Source organism: Gadus chalcogrammus, chromosome 8, assembly GCF_026213295.1.
Source record: "Gadus chalcogrammus isolate NIFS_2021 chromosome 8, NIFS_Gcha_1.0, whole genome shotgun sequence".
In the NCBI taxonomy this organism is placed as follows: domain Eukaryota; kingdom Metazoa; phylum Chordata; class Actinopteri; order Gadiformes; family Gadidae; genus Gadus; species Gadus chalcogrammus.
The window spans coordinates 181,631-202,500 of record NC_079419.1 but is presented as its reverse complement, the minus strand read 5'-3'; the positions used below and the strand labels follow the sequence as shown (position 1 = coordinate 202,500).

The window sequence follows — 20,870 nt, the reverse complement described above, 5'->3', positions numbered from 1 at the left end:
CGCCACCCCCTGGACGAGGTCCACCAGGCCGTGCTGCGCCTGCACGCCCTGGCCCAGCAGCTCCGCCAGCAGCGCTTCGACGGCGGCGCCCTGCGGCTGGACCAGGTGGGCGGGAGGGGAGGGGGGGAGGGGAGGGACCGGGGGGGGGGGGGGGGGGGGGGGGGGGGGGTGGGGTGGGGGTGGGGTAGGGGCGGGGGGGAGGGGGGGGGCTGGAGGGTAGGGGAGGGGCCGGGCTGGAGGGTAGGGGAGGGGCGGGGAGGGGGGGAGGGGAAGGGGGGGAGGGGCGGGGTAGGGGCGGGGTAGGAGTTGGATAGTTTTATCAGCCATGGTGGTGAAGACGACTCTTCCACACTAACTCACAATGTCCCCAAACGACTCTTTTGTTCTGATTTTGATTGAGAGACCCTTGCTGTGGATATTACACATTGAACCTTTTTAAATCCTTTCTGGAGAACAGAGAGGTTATTTCAGTATGCAATATGAACAGTCTGCCTTTGGTGAGTAATGCTGTCCCCAACCCCAGCTGAAGCTGTCCTTCACTCTGGACAAGGACAGCATGATGCCGCAGGGCTGCTACGTCTACCAGTACCGAGACAGCAACAAGTGAGTCACCATCTCCCTAGGCTCGTCCAATCACATCTCTGGATTTGAAAAAACAAACTTTTCCTCAAAACAGGAACCCCCACTTTATCACGACCATGAGAGAACCTGGTGTGATAGACTGAAGGGTTATAAACGCTGCGTAATGTTCTGGGCTCTGTCGTCCTCCTCCCCCTCCTCTTCCTCTTCCTCTTCCTCCTCCTCCTCCCTGCATAACGTTCCAGGCCCTGACCTCCTCCTCCGCCCACTCGTCCTCCGTCCTCCTCCTCCTCCTCCTCCTCCTCCCTGCGTAACGTTCCAGGCTCTGACCTCCTGCTCCTCCTCCCACTCGTCGTCCTCTTCCTCTTCATCATGCTCCTCCTGCTCCTCCTCCTCCCACTCCTCCTCCCACTCCTCCTCCTCCTCCTCCTCCTCCCACTCCTCCTCCTCCTCCTCCCACTCCTCCTCCTCCTCCTCCTCCTCCTCCTCCTCCTCCTCCCACTCCTCCTCCTCCTCCCACTCCTCCTCTTCCTCTTCCTCCTCCTCCACCCACTCCTCCTCCTCCCTGCGTAACGTTCCAGGCTCTGACCTCCTCCTCCTCCTCCCACTCCTCCTCCTCCTCCCACTCCTCCTCCTCCTCCTCCCACTCCTCCTCCTCCTCCCACTCCTCCTCCTCCTCCTCTTCCTCCCACTCCTCCTCGTCCTCCTCTTCATCTTCCTCCTCCTCGACCCACTCGTCCTCCTCTTCCTCCTCCTCCTCCCACTCCTCCTCCCTGCGTTACGTTCCAGGCTCTGACCTCCCACTCCTCTTCCTCCCACTCGTCCTCCTCCTCCTCCTCCTCTTCCTCCTCCTCCACCCACTCCTCCTCCTCCTCCTCCTCCCTGCGTAACGTTCCAGGCTCTGACCTCCTCCTCCTCCTCCTCCCTGCGTAACGTTCCAGGCTCTGACCTCCTCCTCCTCCTCCTCCCTGCGTAACGTTCCAGGCTCTGACCTCCTCCTCCTCCACCCACCCACTCGTCCTCCTCCTCCTCCTCCTCCCTGCGTAACGTTCCAGGCTCTGACCTCCTCCTCCTCCTCCTCCCTGCGTAACGTTCCAGGCTCTGACCTCCTCGTCCTCCTCCTCCCTGCGTAACGTTCCAGGCTCTGACCTCCTCCTCGTCCTCCTCCTCCCTGCGTAACGTTCCAGGCTCTGACCTCCTCCTCCTCTTTGTCTCCAGGCTGGTGGAGGAGTTCATGCTGCTGGCCAACATGGCGGTGGCCCACCAGATCTACCGCTCCTTCCCCCAGGAGGCCATGCTGCGCCGCCACCCCCCCCCCCCAGACCAAGATGGTGGACGAGCTGCAGGAGTTCTGCGACCAGATGGGCGTGGCCGTGGACCTGTCCTCCGCCGGGGCACTGCACGTCAGTACTGAGCGTCAGAGCGTAGCATCACAGGGTTAGCCCTACGCTAACTCTTATTACTGCACGTCAGTACTGAGCGTCAGAGCGTAGCATCACAGGGTTAGCTCTACGCTAACTCTTATTACTGCACGTCAGTACTGAGCGTCAGAGCGTAGCATCACAGGGTTAGCTCTACGCTAACTCTTATTACTGCACGTCAGTACTGAGCGTCAGAGCGTAGCATCACAGGGTTAGCCCTATGCTAACTCTTATTACTGCACGTCAGTACTGAGCGTCAGAGCGTAGCCTCACAGGGTTAGCCCTACGCTAACTCTTATTACTGCACGTCAGTACTGAGCGTCAGAGCGTAGCATCACAGGGTTAGCCCTACGCTAACTCTTATTACTGCACGTCAGTACTGAGCGTCAGAGCGTAGCATCACAGGGTTAGCCCTACGCTAACTCTTATTACTGCACGTCAGTACTGAGCGTCAGAGCGTAGCATCACAGGGTTAGCCCTATGCTAACTCTTATTACTGCACGTCAGTACTGAGCGTCAGAGTGTAGCATCACAGGGTTAGCCCTATGCTAACTCTTATTACTGCACGTCAGTACTGAGCGTCAGAGCGTAGCATCACAGGGTTAGCCCTATGCTAACTCTTATAACTGCATTAACTAATGCAAAGTAATGGTTACTAGACATTAGTTGACTGTTAACCATTGGTTAGTTCGAATTTTTTTAACGCATAGTACTGCATTAAGTAATGTGTTAATCATGATTCTAATGTCCTGATGTCTGATCATAAGAGGATGTGCACCAGTGTAATCTTTTAAGATAAAGGTTTATGGTTTCAATCAAATAATCTGTTTTTATTACGGCCGTTTCAAAGTAGAAGATTCCCAAAACGCGCAATAAAAAAGCATTCAAAAGTTAGTCATGTCCCAGAATGTATCGCGCCGCTGATCCACGGTGTGTTTGTCACGGCCCTAACCCCCCCCCTGACCCCCCCTGACCCCCCTGACCCCCCAGGCCAGTCTCCACCGCTCCCTGGGGGACGACCAGTACGCCGGCGCCAGGAAGGAGGTGCTCACCAAGATGTGCTCCAAACCCATGCAGGTCAGAGGTCGCCCACACGACCCCCAGTCCAACCCCCCAGTCTAACCCCCCCCCCAAAGTCTAACCCCCCCCCCCCCAGTCTAACCCCCCAGTCTAACCCCCCCCCCCCCCAGTCTAACCCCCCCCCCCCAGTCTAACCCCCCAGTCTAACCCCCCAGTCTAACCCCCCCCCCCCAGTCTAACCCCCCCCCGTCTAACCCCCCCCCCCAGCCTAACCCCCCCCAGTCTAACCCCCCCCCCCAGCCTAACCCCCCCCCCCAGTCTAACCCCCCCCCCCAGTCTAACCCCCCCCCAGTCTAACCCCCCCCCCAGTCTACCCCCCCCCCCCCAGTCTAACCCCCCCCCAGTCAAACCCCCCCCCCCCAGTCTAACCCCCCCCCCCAGTCTACCCCCCCCCCCAGTCTAACCCCCCCCCCAGTCTAACCCCCCCCAGTCCAACCCCCCAGTAGCCTCTCCTTGAACAGTGCCGTCTGTTTCGTCATGTGACTGAGCCTCGTGCCCCCCCCCACCAGATGGCGCTGTACTTCTGCACGGGGGCCCTGAAGGACGAGGCTCTGTTCCAGCACTACGCCCTCAACGTGCCGCGCTACACCCACTTCACCTCCCCCATCCGCCGCTACCCCGACCTGGTGGTGCACCGGCTGCTGGCCGCCTCACTCGGTACCCCCCCCCGCTGTGTGTGTGTGTGTGTGTGTGTGTGTGTGTGTGTGTGTGTGTGTGTGTGTGTGTGTGTGTGTGTGTGTGTGTGTGTGTGTGTGTGTGTGTGTGTGTGTGTGTGTGTGTTGGTACTAAGTGTGTGTGTGTGTCCAGGCTGCGGGCCTGCGTGTGTGTGTGTGTGTGTGTGTGTGTTGGTACTAAGTGTGTGTGTGTGTCCAGGCTGCGGGCCTGCTCTGGGCCTGGGTGTGGAGGCGGTCCAGAAGCAGGCCTCCCACTGCAACGACAGGAAGACGGCCTCCAAGAGGGTCCAGGAGCTCAGCAGCGAGCTCTTCTTCGGGGTGTTCGTCAGGGTGAGGGGAAACGTTGCCATGGTTACCACATGTGTCGTCATGGGGATCATAGCACCTTATTATGTTCACTGAAGTTGGGATTAGGAAAAACAGTATTAGGGTTGTTGGGTTAGGGTTAGCTAACCCAACAACCCTAATACTGTTTTAAGGTTATGGTTAGCTAACCCTAACCCTAAACAGTCTTAGGGCCGTTACATAGTCAACACGAGCAACGCGTGTAAACGACGCGAGTGACGCGCTTCCATTCATCGTCTACACAGCATACGCGAACATCGCGGACAAAGCATGACATGCAATACAGCACTCACGCCATGGGTGGCAGCAGAGTCGCGGGAGACGTTCCAGGTGACATTCCGATCAAAGTGGCTACGGAAGAAGAGTGATGAAGCGCAGTGATAGGCGGTGGTATGTGCGCCCTTTAAATACAACACGAGATCAGGATGGGGAATTTGTTTCTCTGGAGCAATGCGAAGCCTGGACGAGGAGAGGCATTAACAGTATTTTCGGATGTCGGCGCCAAAGTTTGATGATCTCCTTTCGCGAGTCATCCGATATCTTCCCGACTCTCACCAAAACCGGCCCTTGTGAGGGAGCAGCTGGCAAATTATTATTGTCAGATGCTGCCGTGTTTCCCCACCAGTACAATGTGCTACGATTGGGTATGCGCACTGACCAATAAATGTATACACATTGGTCACTTGGAAGCATGACTTTTGATTCATTAGTTATCATGTTGCACAAGTTAACTAATTTGGTTTACGTCAAACTCATTAATTCATATCCATATAAAATGTTTATACAACGAGCTACTGCTTTGACGGATGAATGAATTATTTAAGTGTAGGCCTATAGCCAAAGCTATAGCGCATAATGTCCACAGAAATGATATGGTAGGAAACATTAGAGAAAAGGGGTTTATTTATCAAACACAGAAACTGGACCCACCATACACGCACACATTCTTCATTCACTACACACTCACGCTTTCAAATTTCATTCACTCAAAGAGGCTACTGAACTTATGTTTCACACAGAACATGAACACTTATGTTTCACACAGAACGTGAACACAAAACATTACGTAAATAATTAAAATACCGGTAGGCTAACACTAAAACAAATAAGGCCAGCAATAGAACGAATATCGGGTGACAAGAAGATCATTAAAATGGCTCACAATCCCGCATCAGCTGTTTGTCGCGCATCAGAATAGCACTTTTCCCCTGTGGAAGGGTTCGCATAAATTGGGACAGGTAATTAGTCCAAGAGACGTGAATGTCATTCTTATCACGTTGCCGCATCCTCTTATATGTTCTTCTGTAAATATAACCTATAGTGGAAATAATGTACAATATTTTTAGTATCGCCCCCACCGACGACGCATGGTATTGCATTGATCGGCGCGTCGCGTATCAAAAATTGGGAGGACACGTTTTGCTACGCGTCGACGTATAATGGCGGCCGAAGCGTCGCGTGGCAGAGCCTTCTGGACGCGTATGCGTAGCGATGCGTCGACTCTGTAACGGCCCTTAGGGTTGTTGGGATCAGGGTAATGGCGGCAGTTCTACGGAGGTCTCTTACTGAAGGTGTGTGTGTGTGTGTGTGTGTGTGTGTGTGTGTGTGTGTGTGTGTGTGTGTGTGTGTGTGTGTGTGTGTGTGTGTGTGTGTGTGTGTGTGTGTGTGTGTGTGTGTGTGTGTGTGTGTGTGTGTGTGTGTGTGTTCTAGGAGTGTGGACCCCTGGAGTCTGAGGCCATGGTGTCGGGGGTTCTTGACGAGTCCTTTGACGTGCTGGTCCTCAGCTACGGCGTGCAGAAACGCATCTACTGCAAGGTGAGCTCCTGGTACCACCTCCTGGTACCCCCTCCTGGTACCACCTCCTGGTACCACCTCCTGGTACCACCTCCTGGTACCACCTCCTGGTACCACCTCCTGGTACCCTCTCCTGGTACCACCTCCTGGTGGGCCATCATGCCAGGCAGGAAGCTGTATTGTGGGTTCAAACCGTGATGTCTGCCCTCTCCCCATAGGCTAAGAACAGTGACCAGAGTTCACTACTCGTGTCCCATTGGCTAGAATCTTCTCCTCAACAACGAGCAATAATGAATATCAATTAATCTGTCTGTCTGTCTGTCTGTCTGTCTGTCTGTCTGTCTGTCTGTCTGTCTGTCTGTCTGTCTGTCTGTCTGTCTGTCTGTCTGTCTGTCTGTCTGTCTGTCTGTCTGTCTGTCTGTCTGTCTGTCTGTCTGTCTGTCTGTCTGTCTGTCTGTCTGTCTGTCTGTCTGTCTGTCTGTCTGTCTGTCTGTCTGTCTGTCTGTCTGTCTGTCTGTCTGTCTGTCTGTCTGTCTGTCTGTCTGTCTGTCTGTCTGTCTGTCTGTCTGTCTGTCTGTCTGTCTGTCTGTCTGTCTGTCTGTCTGTCTGTCTGTCTGTCTGTCTGTCTGTCTGTCTGTCTGTCTGTCTGTCTGTCTGTCTGTCTGTCTGTCTGTCTGTCTGTCTGTCTGTCTGTCTGTCTGTCTGTCTGTCTGTCTGTCTGTCTGTCTGTCTGTCTGTCTGTCTGTCTGTCTGTCTGTCTGTCTGTCTGTCTGTCTGTCTGTCTGTCTGTCTGTCTGTCTGTCTGTCTGTCTGTCTGTCTGTCTGTCTGTCTGTCTGTCTGTCTGTCTGTCTGTCTGTCTGTCTGTCTGTCTGTCTGTCTGTCTGTCTGTCTGTCTGTCTGTCTGTCTGTCTGTCTGTCTGTCTGTCTGTCTGTCTGTCTGTCTGTCTGTCTGTCTGTCTGTCTGTCTGTCTGTCTGTCTGTCTGTCTGTCTGTCTGTCTGTCTGTCTGTCTGTCTGTCTGTCTGTCTGTCTGTCTGTCTGTCTGTCTGTCTGTCTGTCTGTCTGTCTGTCTGTCTGTCTGTCTGTCTGTCTGTCTGTCTGTCTGTCTGTCTGTCTGTCTGTCTGTCTGTCTGTCTGTCTGTCTGTCTGTCTGTCTGTCTGTCTGTCTGTCTGTCTGTCTGTCTGTCTGTCTGTCTGTCTGTCTGTCTGTCTGTCTGTCTGTCTGTCTGTCTGTCTGTCTGTCTGTCTGTCTGTCTGTCTGTCTGTCTGTCTGTCTGTCTGTCTGTCTGTCTGTCTGTCTGTCTGTCTGTCTGTCTGTCTGTCTGTCTGTCTGTCTGTCTGTCTGTCTGTCTGTCTGTCTGTCTGTCTGTCTGTCTGTCTGTCTGTCTGTCTGTCTGTCTGTCTGTCTGTCTGTCTGTCTGTCTGTCTGTCTGTCTGTCTGTCTGTCTGTCTGTCTGTCTGTCTGTCTGTCTGTCTGTCTGTCTGTCTGTCTGTCTGTCTGTCTGTCTGTCTGTCTGTCTGTCTGTCTGTCTGTCTGTCTGTCTGTCTGTCTGTCTGTCTGTCTGTCTGTCTGTCTGTCTGTCTGTCTGTCTGTCTGTCTCTGTCTCTGTCTCTGTCTCTGTCTCTGTCTCTGTCTCTGTCTCTGTCTCTGTCTCTGTCTCTGTCTCTAGTCCATGGTGGGTCTGGAGTCCTTCAAGCACCACCGGGTGGGGAAGAGGGGAGAGATCACCCTGGTGTGGGCCCCGGAGGGCCCCGGAGGAGCTGCCGTCCGCCAGGTGAGAGAGAGAGAGAGAGAGAGAGAGAGAGAGAGAGAGAGAGAGAGAGAGAGAGAGAGAGAGAGAGAGAGAGAGAGAGAGAGAGAGAGAGAGAGAGAGAGAGAGAGAGAGAGAGAGAGAGAGAGAGAGAGAGAGAGAGAGAGAGAGAGAGAGAGAGAGAGAGAGAGAGAGAGAGAGAGAGAGAGAGAGAGAGAGAGAGAGAGAGAGCGAGCGCGAGCGAGCGCTCTCCCCCCCTCCCTCCCTGCTGGTTCGGCCTTCAGAATACTGTTTGTATTTCGGGGTGCTTCTGTCGACCAGTAAGCCCTCCTGTCCAACCCGTCCTCCCTGCAGGTCATCTCCGTGTTCTCCTTGGTGGAGGTGCAGCTCCGAGCGGACGAGGCTGCCCTTAAGTACAGTGCCTTGCTCAAGAGGCCCCTGGACAAGGAAGCCTAAAGAACAAACGACCAAGTAACCTCATCACTGACATCCCGTGGACACATCTAGGGCAGCATACAAAGAAAAGAATAGGAGTACTTTTACCTTGCTCCGTTGAATTGCACATGTTTTTATGTTGTGATTTAGATGTTAGCGATAGTAGGATAGGACGGATGAAAATGTGATTGATTAGGGAGATGTTTAGTTGCAGTTAAAGGTAAAGTCAACTACTGTTTAACTCGCTGGCAGTTAAATCAACCTATCCGCCTTCTTCCCAAACGGGCCTTAGTATCATTAATGTCTGATAAATGTTTTGCATGCAAGCTTCTATACACCGTATAAAAGCAACTCAAACATATATTCAAACAAACCAGAAAATTCGTTAATTAACGCATTATCTTATTAACACAGCCTGTTTTAACCAAAGTGACTTTTTTTGGTCATAATCCTTTTTAAAATCCTTGTTGGGTTTTTATGTGATCTGGTCTTATGTTTGAAGACCGTAACATTTGGTGAATTGGACTTGATTTTGATTAATCTTTACACAGTTCAATTTAAACGAACAAAGCTGTCGTAGAAAGTTTGCATTTTGAGAATCATATTTTATATCCCAGCTTTCTGGATATTTGTCCGTGCCAATTTAAAGTCGGTGTAATCGGGAAACCAAAAATCCTTTTAATTTGAAAGTGAAGATTTGCTTGTCAAATTGATTTCCTTCTTGTACATTGAGGTCCAGGCTGTTCTCAATATGCCTCTTAGGTTTCTAAAAGGACTCGTACTCAACAACATGTTCAAGATACCCCGCCACCTAATGTAAAAATGATTTCTTTAAATAATGAATGTATTGACTTTTTTTCACTCTACCATATTTTTTGTGCGTCAAATGTAGTTCATCTGTTGGATCCCAGAGGGAGTCTGACGACGGCTAGAGAGACTTGCACGAGTAGAAAGACATTTCTTTTAATTCTTTAAAAGTTAAGGTTCTATTGTGGAGGAAATGCCTTGGACAAATGTTAACTGTCATTTTAAGTTGTGAAGAGGCCTTGAGATTCATGGTCTTTAATGTGTACCGGAGTTCCTTGTTCTGCCTTTTTTCTACTTTATTTTGCGGAGGAGGGGGTCGCCCTTAGCTCAGTGTGCGGTAGAGCTACAGCGTAATCTAATCAGCTGTTAACCTTCTGTCTGTGATGACGTATTCATCTACGCAACACGCTAAACTTATCCATAAGTTACGATTTAGGCTTTGTCTGATGTGCTTGAACTTAGTCAGGCCACTCCAACCACACATTATACTTCTACTGGTTCCGTTTTTTGTTGTTCATCTCCTTAAACACGTTCGCGTCAAAGATGAATGGCATTTTAACCGCTTTTTTATTAATCTTTGTTTTTAAATTTGAACAAGGTTTGGGTCGATTCCCGTTACACATTTGTAGTATTATGTTCATGGACTGTGGTAAATACTGGATATTTTATTTGTCACAAACATAGTTACAGTTCATCACACCTTTTTTCGTTATTTTAAAGTGCAGTATTTTAATATATTTTTTTAAGGCTAAAGAGAAATGTGTATGTGTATTGACAGATCTTCAAAGCTTCAAATATATTCTCATCAGTTTCATTTACATTGTTAGGTTTCCTTGGTTTTCAAATGTGTGAAATTGTTTCTCTTGAGTTATGCAAAAACAAACTGTATATTTAATCAGAACCATTTCACGCAGCGCCAATGTTTGAGGTCTTCATTAATTGTTCAATAAATCCATTGACACCAGCTGTCCTTTGCGGACAAGAACTCTGGCTCTTCACTTATGTATTGTCTTATTTATGTATTATCTTATTTATTCATTGTTAAGACTGAAGCAAGCCTTTTTTTTTTTACAACTGGCAACTTAATTGATTCGTAGTCCTGTGACGTACATGTTGACATCACAGTTTTACAATTATTAATTACATCCTCTGCGTCTTCGGGAGGGTATATTTAAGATAATGGGCAAATGACGAATCCCATGTGTTCTTGATTATCATCCGGGTGTGTCTATTTATGAAATGAAACCATGATCCCCTTGGCACCGGGCTCTTATAGGTGCGTCTTCGGTCTACTTCCTGGGATTTAATATTAAGGTCAACATTGACCCGGGTCCACCTTTTGGTATTTAAATTGGAAACTTCTTTACTTTTATTAATGCTGGTAGTAGCCTACTCTAATGATAAATCTTAATTATAACATTATCGGCATCAACCGTTTAGGTAAATGCATTATTTTAAGATCTTAATTTGTTGGTTGACTCATTTTTGACTAACGGAGGTATCACTTGAATTTACCAGCGAGCATTCCTACATTAAGTAGAATTGATTGCCTTTTAAGTTACATAATAATATAAAAAGATCACCATAAAATAAACAACGCATTGTGAATTGCACAGCGATCTCTTCAGGAACTCCCCCAGACCTCTAAGCTGCATCGCTCTTCCAGGAGTCCTGCCTTCTCAGCGACCCTGACGTCTTCCGCTGGGCGATGGATCTCCGCAGGTCAGGCTGAACACGCCCTCCTGCACTCGACTGCCCCCCCGCAGTGCTGTGAACTAAACTCTGCTTCCACGTCCGCACAGCAGGGCGTCCACCCTCCTAATGAGGCGAACAATGCCGTGGTTTACGGTGGCCATAAATACATGCTGAATGATAGTTAAAATAAATGCAGCAACCAGTTAATTTAGTTCATCTATATTATATATAGAATGATCAGATTAACTGGTTGTTGTATGTTTTACAGGCCGCCTGGGGAAAAGTCCTTCCTGGCATTATTAATGCACACATGTATGTTTGAGTACACAACACCAGATAATACAAAGATGATGGAAAATGGTTTGATCACACTAATTGTTCACTCTGACCTACAGGTTTGCCTGTGCTCTGACGTCAGGCTCCAGTAGCAAAGCTTATTTAGGTTACGTATTTCTTTCGCCTTAGGTTTCTAGTACCTTCCCCGCCTTAGACTCACCCTTATCCACCAGCATACCGCATAGCACGCTTTGGAGTTTGTCCCAGAGAAGCCGGGAAGACTCACCCCTCAATTACTGGAGTCTTCATTTATAGACGCCTTTATGGTTTTATTACGGAGCCAGGGTCACAGCCAAGGTCCAACAGCGCTCTCTTGCTTTCTACCTTATTTTGTTTACGGTTTGTGTACAGTACATGTTCCTCATATTTGTAAGAATATTTTGTGTTTCAAGGATAAAATGTGTCCAACGTTCATTTGTTTGTAAGTGTTCTGTAACAGTGATATATATACTGTATATACATATTATATTGTGTGTATATTTTATAATATAATATTCTAAATATACATATATATATATCATGTGTATATATATATATATATATAGTGATTTTTCATATTTTGGATTTGGATGAATAAATAAAAGATACATAACTGAATGTGAATTCCTTTCTCAGGCGTTTGAAGTTGGAATCCAAGGCCTTCCTCTAAGCCAGCCCTTAAACCTAGTCTACCTGTAGTGAACCCAGAGGAAAAGGACCCCAATCAGGTGGTCCCTCTGGGCCCGCCCCGCCGCCCTGTGACCCGCTGGTTTACTGTAAAGTCAGAGGGTTCTTCTCTTTTCCAACTCCTTCTTTGTGCAGCTTGAGGAAGTTCAAAGTCAAAGAGCCATAAATGATCAGAATCTGGATGCTATCAGCTGGGCCGTTCCTTTGCCCTCTCACTCTCCTGCCAGACGGGAAGCAGACCACAGCTCGTCTCCCGGAGGTACCATCTGAGATTCATTTAAAGGATTGTCAGGTAAACCTGTCTTCTATCGTGGCATGGTGATTATGTGCCAATAATCATTCTGGCATCGTTTCCCGACCATCGATAAATGGAAACTTGGGAAGTTAAACTTGATCATTTGAACATCTATTTTAGAGTCGACATTGGCAGGAGAAGCGTTATATCTTCCTAGGTTCTTTTCATCGGTCTACATGTTTACATTCACTGCCAGGAGTGTATATTGCATATGTATATCGATGTGTTTCTGGAACGAGGTCATTCACTCCCTGCACATCTCTGACAGACCTGCCAGACCGACTATGCCATCGAGCCAACCTCTGCTTTGTATGAAATAAGAAAAGCTGGGAGATGCTGCGAAAGGTAAGTCCTGACAACGTATGAGTGAATTGAACCGTTAAACACGACTGCTGGGTGATCTGGGATCAGTATTGGTGATCACAGATCACCCAGCAGCATCAGTGTTGCTCAATACTTTCTCCTGCAGCGGTGTCCTTTAAAAGTCAGTTATTCAGTTATGGAAGAACCATAAGCCGCCAGGAAGGAAATAGTTGATCGGTGGTTTATCTTGAAGGCTTCATGACGCCAGCAGATTGACGTCATATTTATATTATATGTGATATTCAACATAATGTAACTGATGTTCATGCTTTGTGTGTCTTTTTGAAGGGGGAGTGGGTGTGGCTGGACTCCACAATAGGGGTACCCATTGGGGCCAGGGTGAAGAAGGCAGATACTAATCAATGTCTGTTGGTGGACGATGAGGGGAAGGTAACTACACACACCATCCCAGTGTGTGTGTGTGTGTGTGTGTGTGTGTGTGTGTGTGTGTGTGTGTGTGTGTGTGTGTGTCAGAGATGCGTGTGTCAGAGATTGTGTGTGCCAGTGTGTCTATATGTGTGTGCCAGTTTGAGTGTCTCTATATGTGGTGGTTTGAGATATCAAAACAACAAAATAACTCCTTGTAAATACCGAGTGTCTCTCTTGAATGCTGCTTGGACCCAGTTCTCTTTGGAGAAGTAAATATACATGTTGTATATATTTGGAGAGCTGATGCGTTACCTGCAGGTTGGTGGATTGCTTGGTCGCACGGTTGAAAAGTTTTCAGCTTGTTGGTTGGTTACTTGGTTAGATTGTTGGTTACTTGGTTAGCTTGTTGGTTGGTTGGTTGGTTAGTTTGTTGGTTGGTTATTTGGTTAGCTTGTTGGTTGGTTGGTTAGTTTGTTGGTTAGTTATTTGGTTAGCTTGTTGGTTGGTTATTTGGTTAGCTTGTTGGTTACTTGGTTAGCTTGTTGGTTGGTTGTTTGGTTAGCTTGTTGGTTGGTTGTTTGGTTAGCTTGTTGGTTGGTTATTTGGTTAGTTTCTTGGTTGGTTGGTTGGTTGGTTGGTTGGTTAGTTTGTTGGTTGGTTATTTGGTTAGCTTGTTGGTTGGTTATTTGGTAAGCTTGTTGGGGGAGCGTGCCTATGTTCCCCGGGTCCTATGTTTCCCGGGTCCTATGTTCCCCGGGTCCTATGTTCCCCGGGTCCTCTTTGTATGAGACTGGGGAACATAGGACCCTTTTTTTAAGCGGGGGCATTCAACCCCGGTCTCCCGGATGTCAGTCGAGGACGTTAACCACTGCTCCACGTTGGACACCTTGGCTGAATTGGAAACCTAGGCTTTTTGGTCAGTGGTTAGAGTTGAGAGCTTCCATGCCATGGGTGTGTTGTAGTTGATGGGCTGGCAGGTTCGAGACTTGTGAAGCCCTATGTTCCCATAATTCTAAGGATTTTTTTTTCCTGTGTTCCCCTCCTGAAGTCCAATACAAGACTAAGCTGACAATTAAATATATGTTTTGTAAATAAAGTGTGCCAGTGATTATTCAATAGATCAGCGACTCAATAGTTTCCGTTATTAGAGGTGAAAGTATAATGACATTTAGTTTTAAACTCTCCACAAGGGTGCACAATACAATGGAGAACAGATAGGGTAATAAAAGGAAGAGCTAAGCCTTGATGCAAGACAATATGATTAGGGGTGGGAATATACAACAGACTACGAGAGTCTACCGTAAAGATTGATAGATTGCGGGGAACAATAGGGATGACCCCCTTGTGGGATGGTTGGTTAGCTTGTTGGTTATTTGGTGAGATGGTTGGTTGGTTGTTTTCGTCAGCTTGTTGGTTATTTGGTTAGCTTGTTGGTTGCTTATCTTTATGGGGTCAGCCCTATTTTCCCACAGTTCAATTTTTTTTTCTTATTTCTAAGATTTTTCTCAAAATGAAACCCTATGGTCCCATATTTCTAGGACATTTTCAAAATTAGGTCTTGTGTTCCTCATATTTCCCTTCTATTTATGCCCTATCCCAAAAGATTTTTGGAAGCACTTTATAGTAAATTAATGAGTAATCTTTTTGCACAATATTTGGTGAAAGCATAGCAGACAGGATTACGGTTGTGCTAACCCGAGCTCAATGCAAGATGTTGTGGCTCAAGGGAGGCCGGATCCAACGGTACCAGTGAGATGTGGGAACATAGGGCTAGGTTAGGGGTGAGAGGTTAGGGTTAGGGGTTAGAGGTTAGGGTAAGGGGTTAGAGGTTAGGGGTTAGGGTAGGGTTAGAGGTTAGGGTTAAAGCTAGGGTTAGGGTTAGGGGTTAGAGGTTAGGGTAAGGGGTTAGAGGTTAGGGTTAAAGCTGGGGTTAGGGTTAGGGGTTAGAGGTTAGGCTTTAGGCTAGGGTTAGGGTAAGGGGTTAGGGTTTAGGCTAGGGTTAGGGTTAGGGGCTAGAGGTTAGGGCTAAGCGCCTGCGTCTGGTCCCCCAGGAGCGTGTGCTGAAGGCCGATCAGCAGGCCTCAGCCCGGCCCATGCACGCCACGTCGGTGGAGGGCGTGGACGACATGATCCAGCTGGGAGACCTGTCGGAGGCCGGCCTGCTCAGGAACCTGCTGGTGCGACACCGGAAGGGCCTGATCTACGTAGGTCCACGCACGCACACGCACGCGCACGCACACGCACACGCACACGCACACACACGGAGGGATGGTCGTTGGCTATGGTTCTTCTGATTCTGTCCGGTTTGAGTTTATGTTTGAAATCATGAAATCGTCTACAGCTGTTCGAGCTATGAATATATCAAGCTATATATAGATACAAATAAGCCACGTTGGATAATAACATCTGATCTAAAGTCAATCTATGACGGATGAAGGGGAACCACGTGTTGTTGTTTTGCCATGTAACTGTCCTCTGCACCACCACAGACATACACAGGATCTGTTCTGGTGGCAGTGAACCCGTACAAAGACCTGCCCCTCTACACCCAAGAACAGGTGAGGCTTTAAGGACTAGAATATGATTATGGATCATCTTTATTTATACAGCCTTTCAAAACAAAGTGGGCGGTAAAAGCTGATTCACAATGAAATGTTTTTTTTGTCTGTTTTCATGCTGAAGCTAAAGTAACTAAGGATAAATAGCTTCCTTGTAGACGTCGTTTGTGAATGCCCATTCGGTTCCCATTCTCTCCTGACCTTCCCTGGTGAGATGGGATCCTTTATCCCCTCATCTCATGCTTCCTTCTGAAGGTTTCCTTTCTCCGGATGAGGGTTTTCCATTCCTTCCTCAATAGGTTTCAGGCTGGCCTTGGGCCGCTGGGCCTGACACCGTGTGTTGTTGTCTCCACCCACAGGTGAAGCTGTACCACGGACAGAAGCTGGGTGAGCTTCCTCCTCACGTGTTCGCCATCGCCGACACCTGCTACTACAACCTGAAGCGCTACGACACCGACCAATGCTGCATCATCAGGTCCCACACACACACACACACACACACACACACACACACACACACACACACACACACACACACACACACACACACACACACACACACACACACACACACACGCACACCTTTAACCCCAGTATAAGGGAAGGGTTTACGTAAACACACCCACCCACAAACACACACTTAATGAGGGTGTCAGGGGATACACTTTATTACTGTTGTAATGGTTTTTATTCTGGTTTCCTTGAAAGAACAACCAGAGTTACTTATTCACTGATAACTCACTTTCTTGTCTTTATCTATTTCTACCATCCTGTTTCTCTGTCTCTCTGTCTCTCTGTCTCTCTGTCTCTCTGTCTCTCTGTCTCTCTGTCTCTGTCTCTCTCTCTATCTCTCTCTCTCTGTCTCGCCCTCTCTTGCTGTTTCTGTCTCTCGCACTCACTCACTCACTCACTCACTCACTCGCTCGCTCACTCACTCACTCACTCACTCACTCACTCACTCACTCACTCACTCACTCACTCACTCACTCACTCACTCACTCACTCACTCACTCACTCACTCACTCACTCACTCACTCACTCACTCACTCACTCACTCACTCACTCACTCACTCACTCACTCACTCACTCACTCACTCACTCACTCACTCACTCACTCACTCACTCACTCACTCACTCACTCACTCACTCACTCACTCACTCACTCACTCACTCACTCTGTCTCTATCTCTCTGTCTCTCTCTCAGTGGCGAGTCAGGAGCGGGGAAGACAGAGAGCTCCAAGCTGATCCTCCAGTACCTGGCTGCTATCAGCGGCCGGCGGTCCAACCTGGAGCAGCAGATCCTGGAGTCCAACCCAATCCTGGAGGGTACTAACACAGACACTGAACCCCCTCCTGGAGGGTACTAACACAGACACTGAACCCCATCCTGGAGGGTACTAACACAGACACTGAACCCCATCCTGGAGGGTACTAACACAGACACTGAACCCCCTCCTAGAGGGTACTAACACAGACACTGAACCCCCTCCTAGAGGGTACTAACACAGACACTGAACCCCCTCCTGGAGGGTACTAACACAGACACTGAACCCCCTCCTGGAGGGTACTAACACAGACACACTGCAGTGCTGACAGTACATCACCCAGAGGCAGGGGCAGTGCAATGAGGAGGGAGGGATGAATGCATGGAGGAGGGAGGGATGAATGCATGGAGGAGGGAGGGATGAATGCATGGAGGAGGGAGGGATGAATGCATGGAGGAGGGAGGGATGAATGCATGGAGGAGCGAGGGATGAATGCATGAGTTTTTCGATGGAGTGAGTGAATCGTTTGGGAGTGAGTGAGTGAAGGAGGGAGGGAATGAGTTTGAGTATGGGTGGGTGATTGAGTATGGGTGTGTTTTGTTAGTTAGGGAGTGAGTTAGCGTGTGAGTGGGTGAGGGATGGAGTGAATTTGTGCGTTATTGAGTTAGTAAGTATATTAAAGACTAAGCGGGGCGTTATGTCATGGAGCTAGTGAGCTGAACTCATGAGCGCCTCCCTCCTCCCCAGCCTTTGGGAACGCTAAAACCATCCGCAACGACAACTCCAGCCGCTTCGGGAAGTACCTGGAGATCTCCTTCAACCAGGACGGGGCCATCGAGGGGGCACGGGTGGAGCAGTACCTTCTGGAGAAGTGCCGTGTCTGTCACCAGGTGGGACCCCCCCCCTCAATACGCCAGCAAGACGGAGGATCCATAAAATACCATACCTTTACCAGTCACATCCGTCACATGTATTTAACCTCTAGACCTCCGGGTTAAGCCCCCCATCACTGCCCCTCCCAGAGCTAAACTAAACTCAAATATTTGGTCGATATTTACTTTTATTTCATTTTACTTTGCTTTTCAAAACCTCGTCTTTTAAAAAAACATTTTTCTTTGGCTTCGTCAGAGAAACGTCATAATGAGTTAAATTAACCATTCTTCCTGTTATTTAACGGTATTGTTTTGGTAAACATGTGGGCTAAATGCTAACGACCCCCCCAGGCTGAGGCAGAAAGGAACTTCCACATCTTCTACTGTATGCTGGCCGGGCTGACCGCTGAGCAGAAGAAGAAGCTGAGTCTGAAAGATGCCAAAGCGTACAAGTTCCTCACTCGGGTATGGAGCTCTCCGTTGGATGTTTGATTGTTCGAGTCCCGTCAGGTGTTATTGTGTATTAAGATTTTGTGAATTATAACCGAATCTCATACATACTGAAAATACCTCCCCATAAATACTTAGACTATAGCTCTTACTCATAGTCACAGGGCAAACAGTTGGTAAATGTACATTTGTTAGTTTCTTCGATGGTTAACCTCTGACCTATGAGACTCCCCGGTCCCCCAGGGGGGCAGCATCGTATGCAACGGTCGGGACGACGCCAAAGACTTCGGCCGTATCGGCAGCGCCCTGAAGGTCCTGACCTTCAGAGAGAGCCAGAGCTGGGAGATCTACAAGCTGCTGGCGGCCATCTTGCATCTGGGAAACATCAGCTTTGAAGGCAAGGCCTTCCTTCTGGAGGGGCTTCTGGAACGGCTCAGTTCTGGAAGCGAAAGCAGGCCACTGCTGTTTTAAAGAAACAAGAATCCTGTTTTTAACTATTGAGACTGAAATAGAGTATCACAAATTCAGTCCAGATAATTAGTATGGACCTACCCAAGTAAATAAAATGTATATTTTAAACTACGTTTAATGCATTAAAATAGTCTAGAAGATGTGGTTTGATGTATCTGTGCCTCTACAGAGACGTCCCAGAACAACATGGACAGCAGTAATGTCTGCAGCTCAGAACACTTCACCCTGGCCTCCAGTACGCTGGAGGTAAGCTGACTGTTATCAGCCCAGCTCACCCTCGCTCCTTCACAGGCAGGAAGCACAGGGACGCACTACCCTCAACTGAACCCTCTACACAGGGAGGGTAACAGAAGGCCCTCTACACAGGGAGGGTAACAGAAGGCCCTCTACACAGGGAGGGTAACAGAAGGCCCACAGGGAGGGTAACAGAAGGCCCTCTACACAGGGAGGGTAACAGAAGGCCCTCTACACAGGGAGGGTAACAGAAGGCCCACTACACAGGGAGGGTAACAGAAGGCCCTCTACACAGGGAGGGTAACAGAAGGCCCACAGGGAGGGTAACAGAAGGCCCACTACACAGGGAGGGTAACAGAAGGCCCTCTACACAGGGAGGGTAACAGAAGGCCCTCTACACAGGGAGGGTAACAGAAGGCCCTCTACACAGGGAGGGTAACAGAAGGCCCACTACACAGGGAGGGTAACAGAAGGCCCACTACACAGGGAGGGTAACAGAAGGCCCTCTACACAGGGAGGGTAACAGAAGGCCCTCTACACAGGGAGGGTAACAGAAGGCCCTCTACACAGGGAGGGTAACAGAAGGCCCACTACACAGGGAGGGTAACAGAAGGCCCACTACACAGGGAGGGTAACAGAAGGCCCTCTACACAGGGAGGGTAACAGAAGGCCCTCTACACAGGGAGGGTAACAGAAGGCCCTCTACACAGGGGGGGTAACAGAAGGCCCTCTACACAGGGAGGGTAACAGAAGGCCCTCTACATAGGGAGGGTAACAGAAGGCCCTCTACACAGGGAGGGTAACAGAAGGCCCTCTACACAGGGAGGGTAACAGAAGGCCCTCTACACAGGGAGGGTAACAGAAGGCCCACTACACAGGGAGGGTAACAGAAGGCCCACAGGGAGGGTAACAGAAGGCCCACAGGGAGGGTAACAGAAGGCCCACAGGGAGGGTAACAGAAGGCCCTCTACACAGGGAGGGTAACAGAAGGCCCTCTACACAGGGAGGGTAACAGAAGGCCCTCTACACAGGGAGGGTAACAGAAGGCCCTCTACACAGGGAGGGTAACAGAAGGCCCTCTACACAGGGGGGGTAACAGAAGGCCCTCTACACAGGGAGGGTAACAGAAGGCCCTCTACACAGGGAGGACATAAGATGGAGATGAGGAGCAATGTGTGGGTCCAATATAGGGGATGTTAGTTGATGTTACACCGCCTACTCTCCACCTGAATACAGGTCTGCTGAACGTGGGTGCGTTTGTTTTACCCTCCAGGTGCCAGCGGACGTGCTGGAGAGGAGCATGACCCAGCGCTCCTTCCTGACCAACAGAGAGACCGTGACCAAGCCCCTCAACAAAGAGCAGGCTGCAGACTGCAGGGACGCCCTGGTCAAGGTATCAAACGCACCCCTCAATCTCTGTCAATGGACAGCAAAGGTGAAAGCAGGTGGAGAGGTCCTGTGTGCGCGTGACAGTGGGAACGTTGTGTGTGTGTGGAACGTCCCAGGCCGTCTACAACAAGATGTTCCTGTGGATCGTGGGGAAGATCAACGGCATTATCGGCAAAGCGGTGAAAGAGGACTCTGGCTCCTCCCATCGCTCCATCGGCCTGCTGGACATATTCGGCTTTGAGAACTTCTTGATCAACAGGTAAAGACCGTTTCTGACCGCAGCCCGCGGCCGTCTATTTGACCATCTCATCAAAACTGTTGGTTTATGAGAGGGTGAGATGACCCCGTTCTACAAGGAGAACCTCCACTTTAAAGTGTTGGTTTATGAGAGGGTGAGCTGACCCCGTTCTACAAGGAGAACCTCCACTTTAAAGTGTTGGTTTATGAGAGGGTGAGATGACCCCGTTCTACAAGGAGAACCTCCACTTTAAAGTGTTGGTTATGAGAGGGTGAGATGACTCCGTTGTACAAGGAGAACCTCTGCATTAAAGTGTTGGTTATGAGAGGGTGAGCTGACCCCGTTCTACAAGGAGAACCTCTGCATTAAAGTGTTGGTTATGAGAGGGTGAGCTCACCCCGTTCTACAAGGAGAACCTCTGCATTAAAGTGTTGGTTTATGAGAGGGTGAGATGACCCCGTTCTACAAGGAGAACCTCTGCATTAAAGTGTTGGTTATGAGAGGGTGAGCTGACCCCGTTCTACAAGGAGAACCTCTGCATTAAAGTGTTGGTTTATGAGAGGGTGAGATGACCCCGTTCTACAAGGAGAACCTCTGCATTAAAGTGTTGGTTTATGAGAGGATGAGCTGACCCCGTTCTACAAGGAGAACCTCTGCATTAAAGTGTTGGTTATGAGAGGGTGAGCTCACCCCGTTCTACAAGGAGAACCTCTGCATTAAAGTGTTGGTTTATGAGAGGGTGAGCTGACCCCGTTCTACAAGGAGAACCTCTGCATTAAAGT

The 20,870-nt window shown here is 49.2% G+C and overlaps 2 protein-coding genes across 4 annotated transcripts in view; both read left to right on the top strand.

The window, feature by feature from the left end:
- The window catches only part of dis3l2 (DIS3 like 3'-5' exoribonuclease 2), a 22,559-nt gene extending 12,709 nt beyond the window's left edge, over positions 1-9,850 (top strand). Inside the window, 10 exon segments of the mRNA XM_056597458.1 lie at positions 1-105; positions 524-603; positions 1,798-1,888; positions 1,890-1,982; positions 2,991-3,077; positions 3,590-3,737; positions 3,954-4,084; positions 5,810-5,914; positions 7,564-7,668; positions 7,999-9,850. The exon segment at positions 1-105 is cut by the window's left edge and continues 129 nt beyond it. Of these exon segments, the coding sequence (XP_056453433.1) occupies positions 1-105; positions 524-603; positions 1,798-1,888; positions 1,890-1,982; positions 2,991-3,077; positions 3,590-3,737; positions 3,954-4,084; positions 5,810-5,914; positions 7,564-7,668; positions 7,999-8,100 (1,047 nt within the window). The 3' untranslated portion in view covers positions 8,101-9,850.
- Positions 9,851-9,917: 67 nt separating this feature from the next.
- The window catches only part of LOC130388114 (unconventional myosin-VIIa-like), a 41,468-nt gene continuing 30,515 nt past the window's right edge, over positions 9,918-20,870 (top strand). Inside the window, exons 1-15 of one of the 3 annotated variants that reach the window (XM_056597456.1) lie at positions 9,918-10,228; positions 10,503-10,608; positions 11,719-11,875; positions 12,147-12,223; positions 12,530-12,631; positions 14,662-14,814; positions 15,100-15,168; positions 15,528-15,643; positions 16,374-16,495; positions 17,182-17,324; positions 17,658-17,771; positions 18,000-18,153; positions 18,397-18,473; positions 19,735-19,854; positions 19,967-20,109. In XM_056597456.1, the coding sequence (XP_056453431.1) occupies positions 12,212-12,223; positions 12,530-12,631; positions 14,662-14,814; positions 15,100-15,168; positions 15,528-15,643; positions 16,374-16,495; positions 17,182-17,324; positions 17,658-17,771; positions 18,000-18,153; positions 18,397-18,473; positions 19,735-19,854; positions 19,967-20,109 (1,325 nt within the window). In that variant the 5' untranslated portion in view covers positions 9,918-10,228; positions 10,503-10,608; positions 11,719-11,875; positions 12,147-12,211. Of the gene's footprint in view, positions 10,327-10,502; positions 10,609-11,718; positions 11,876-12,037; positions 12,224-12,529; positions 12,632-14,661; positions 14,815-15,099; positions 15,169-15,527; positions 15,644-16,373; positions 16,496-17,181; positions 17,325-17,657; positions 17,772-17,999; positions 18,154-18,396; positions 18,474-19,734; positions 19,855-19,966; positions 20,110-20,870 lie in introns of those variants that run through there. The other 2 variants (XM_056597455.1, XM_056597457.1) reach the window with 2 other exon arrangements.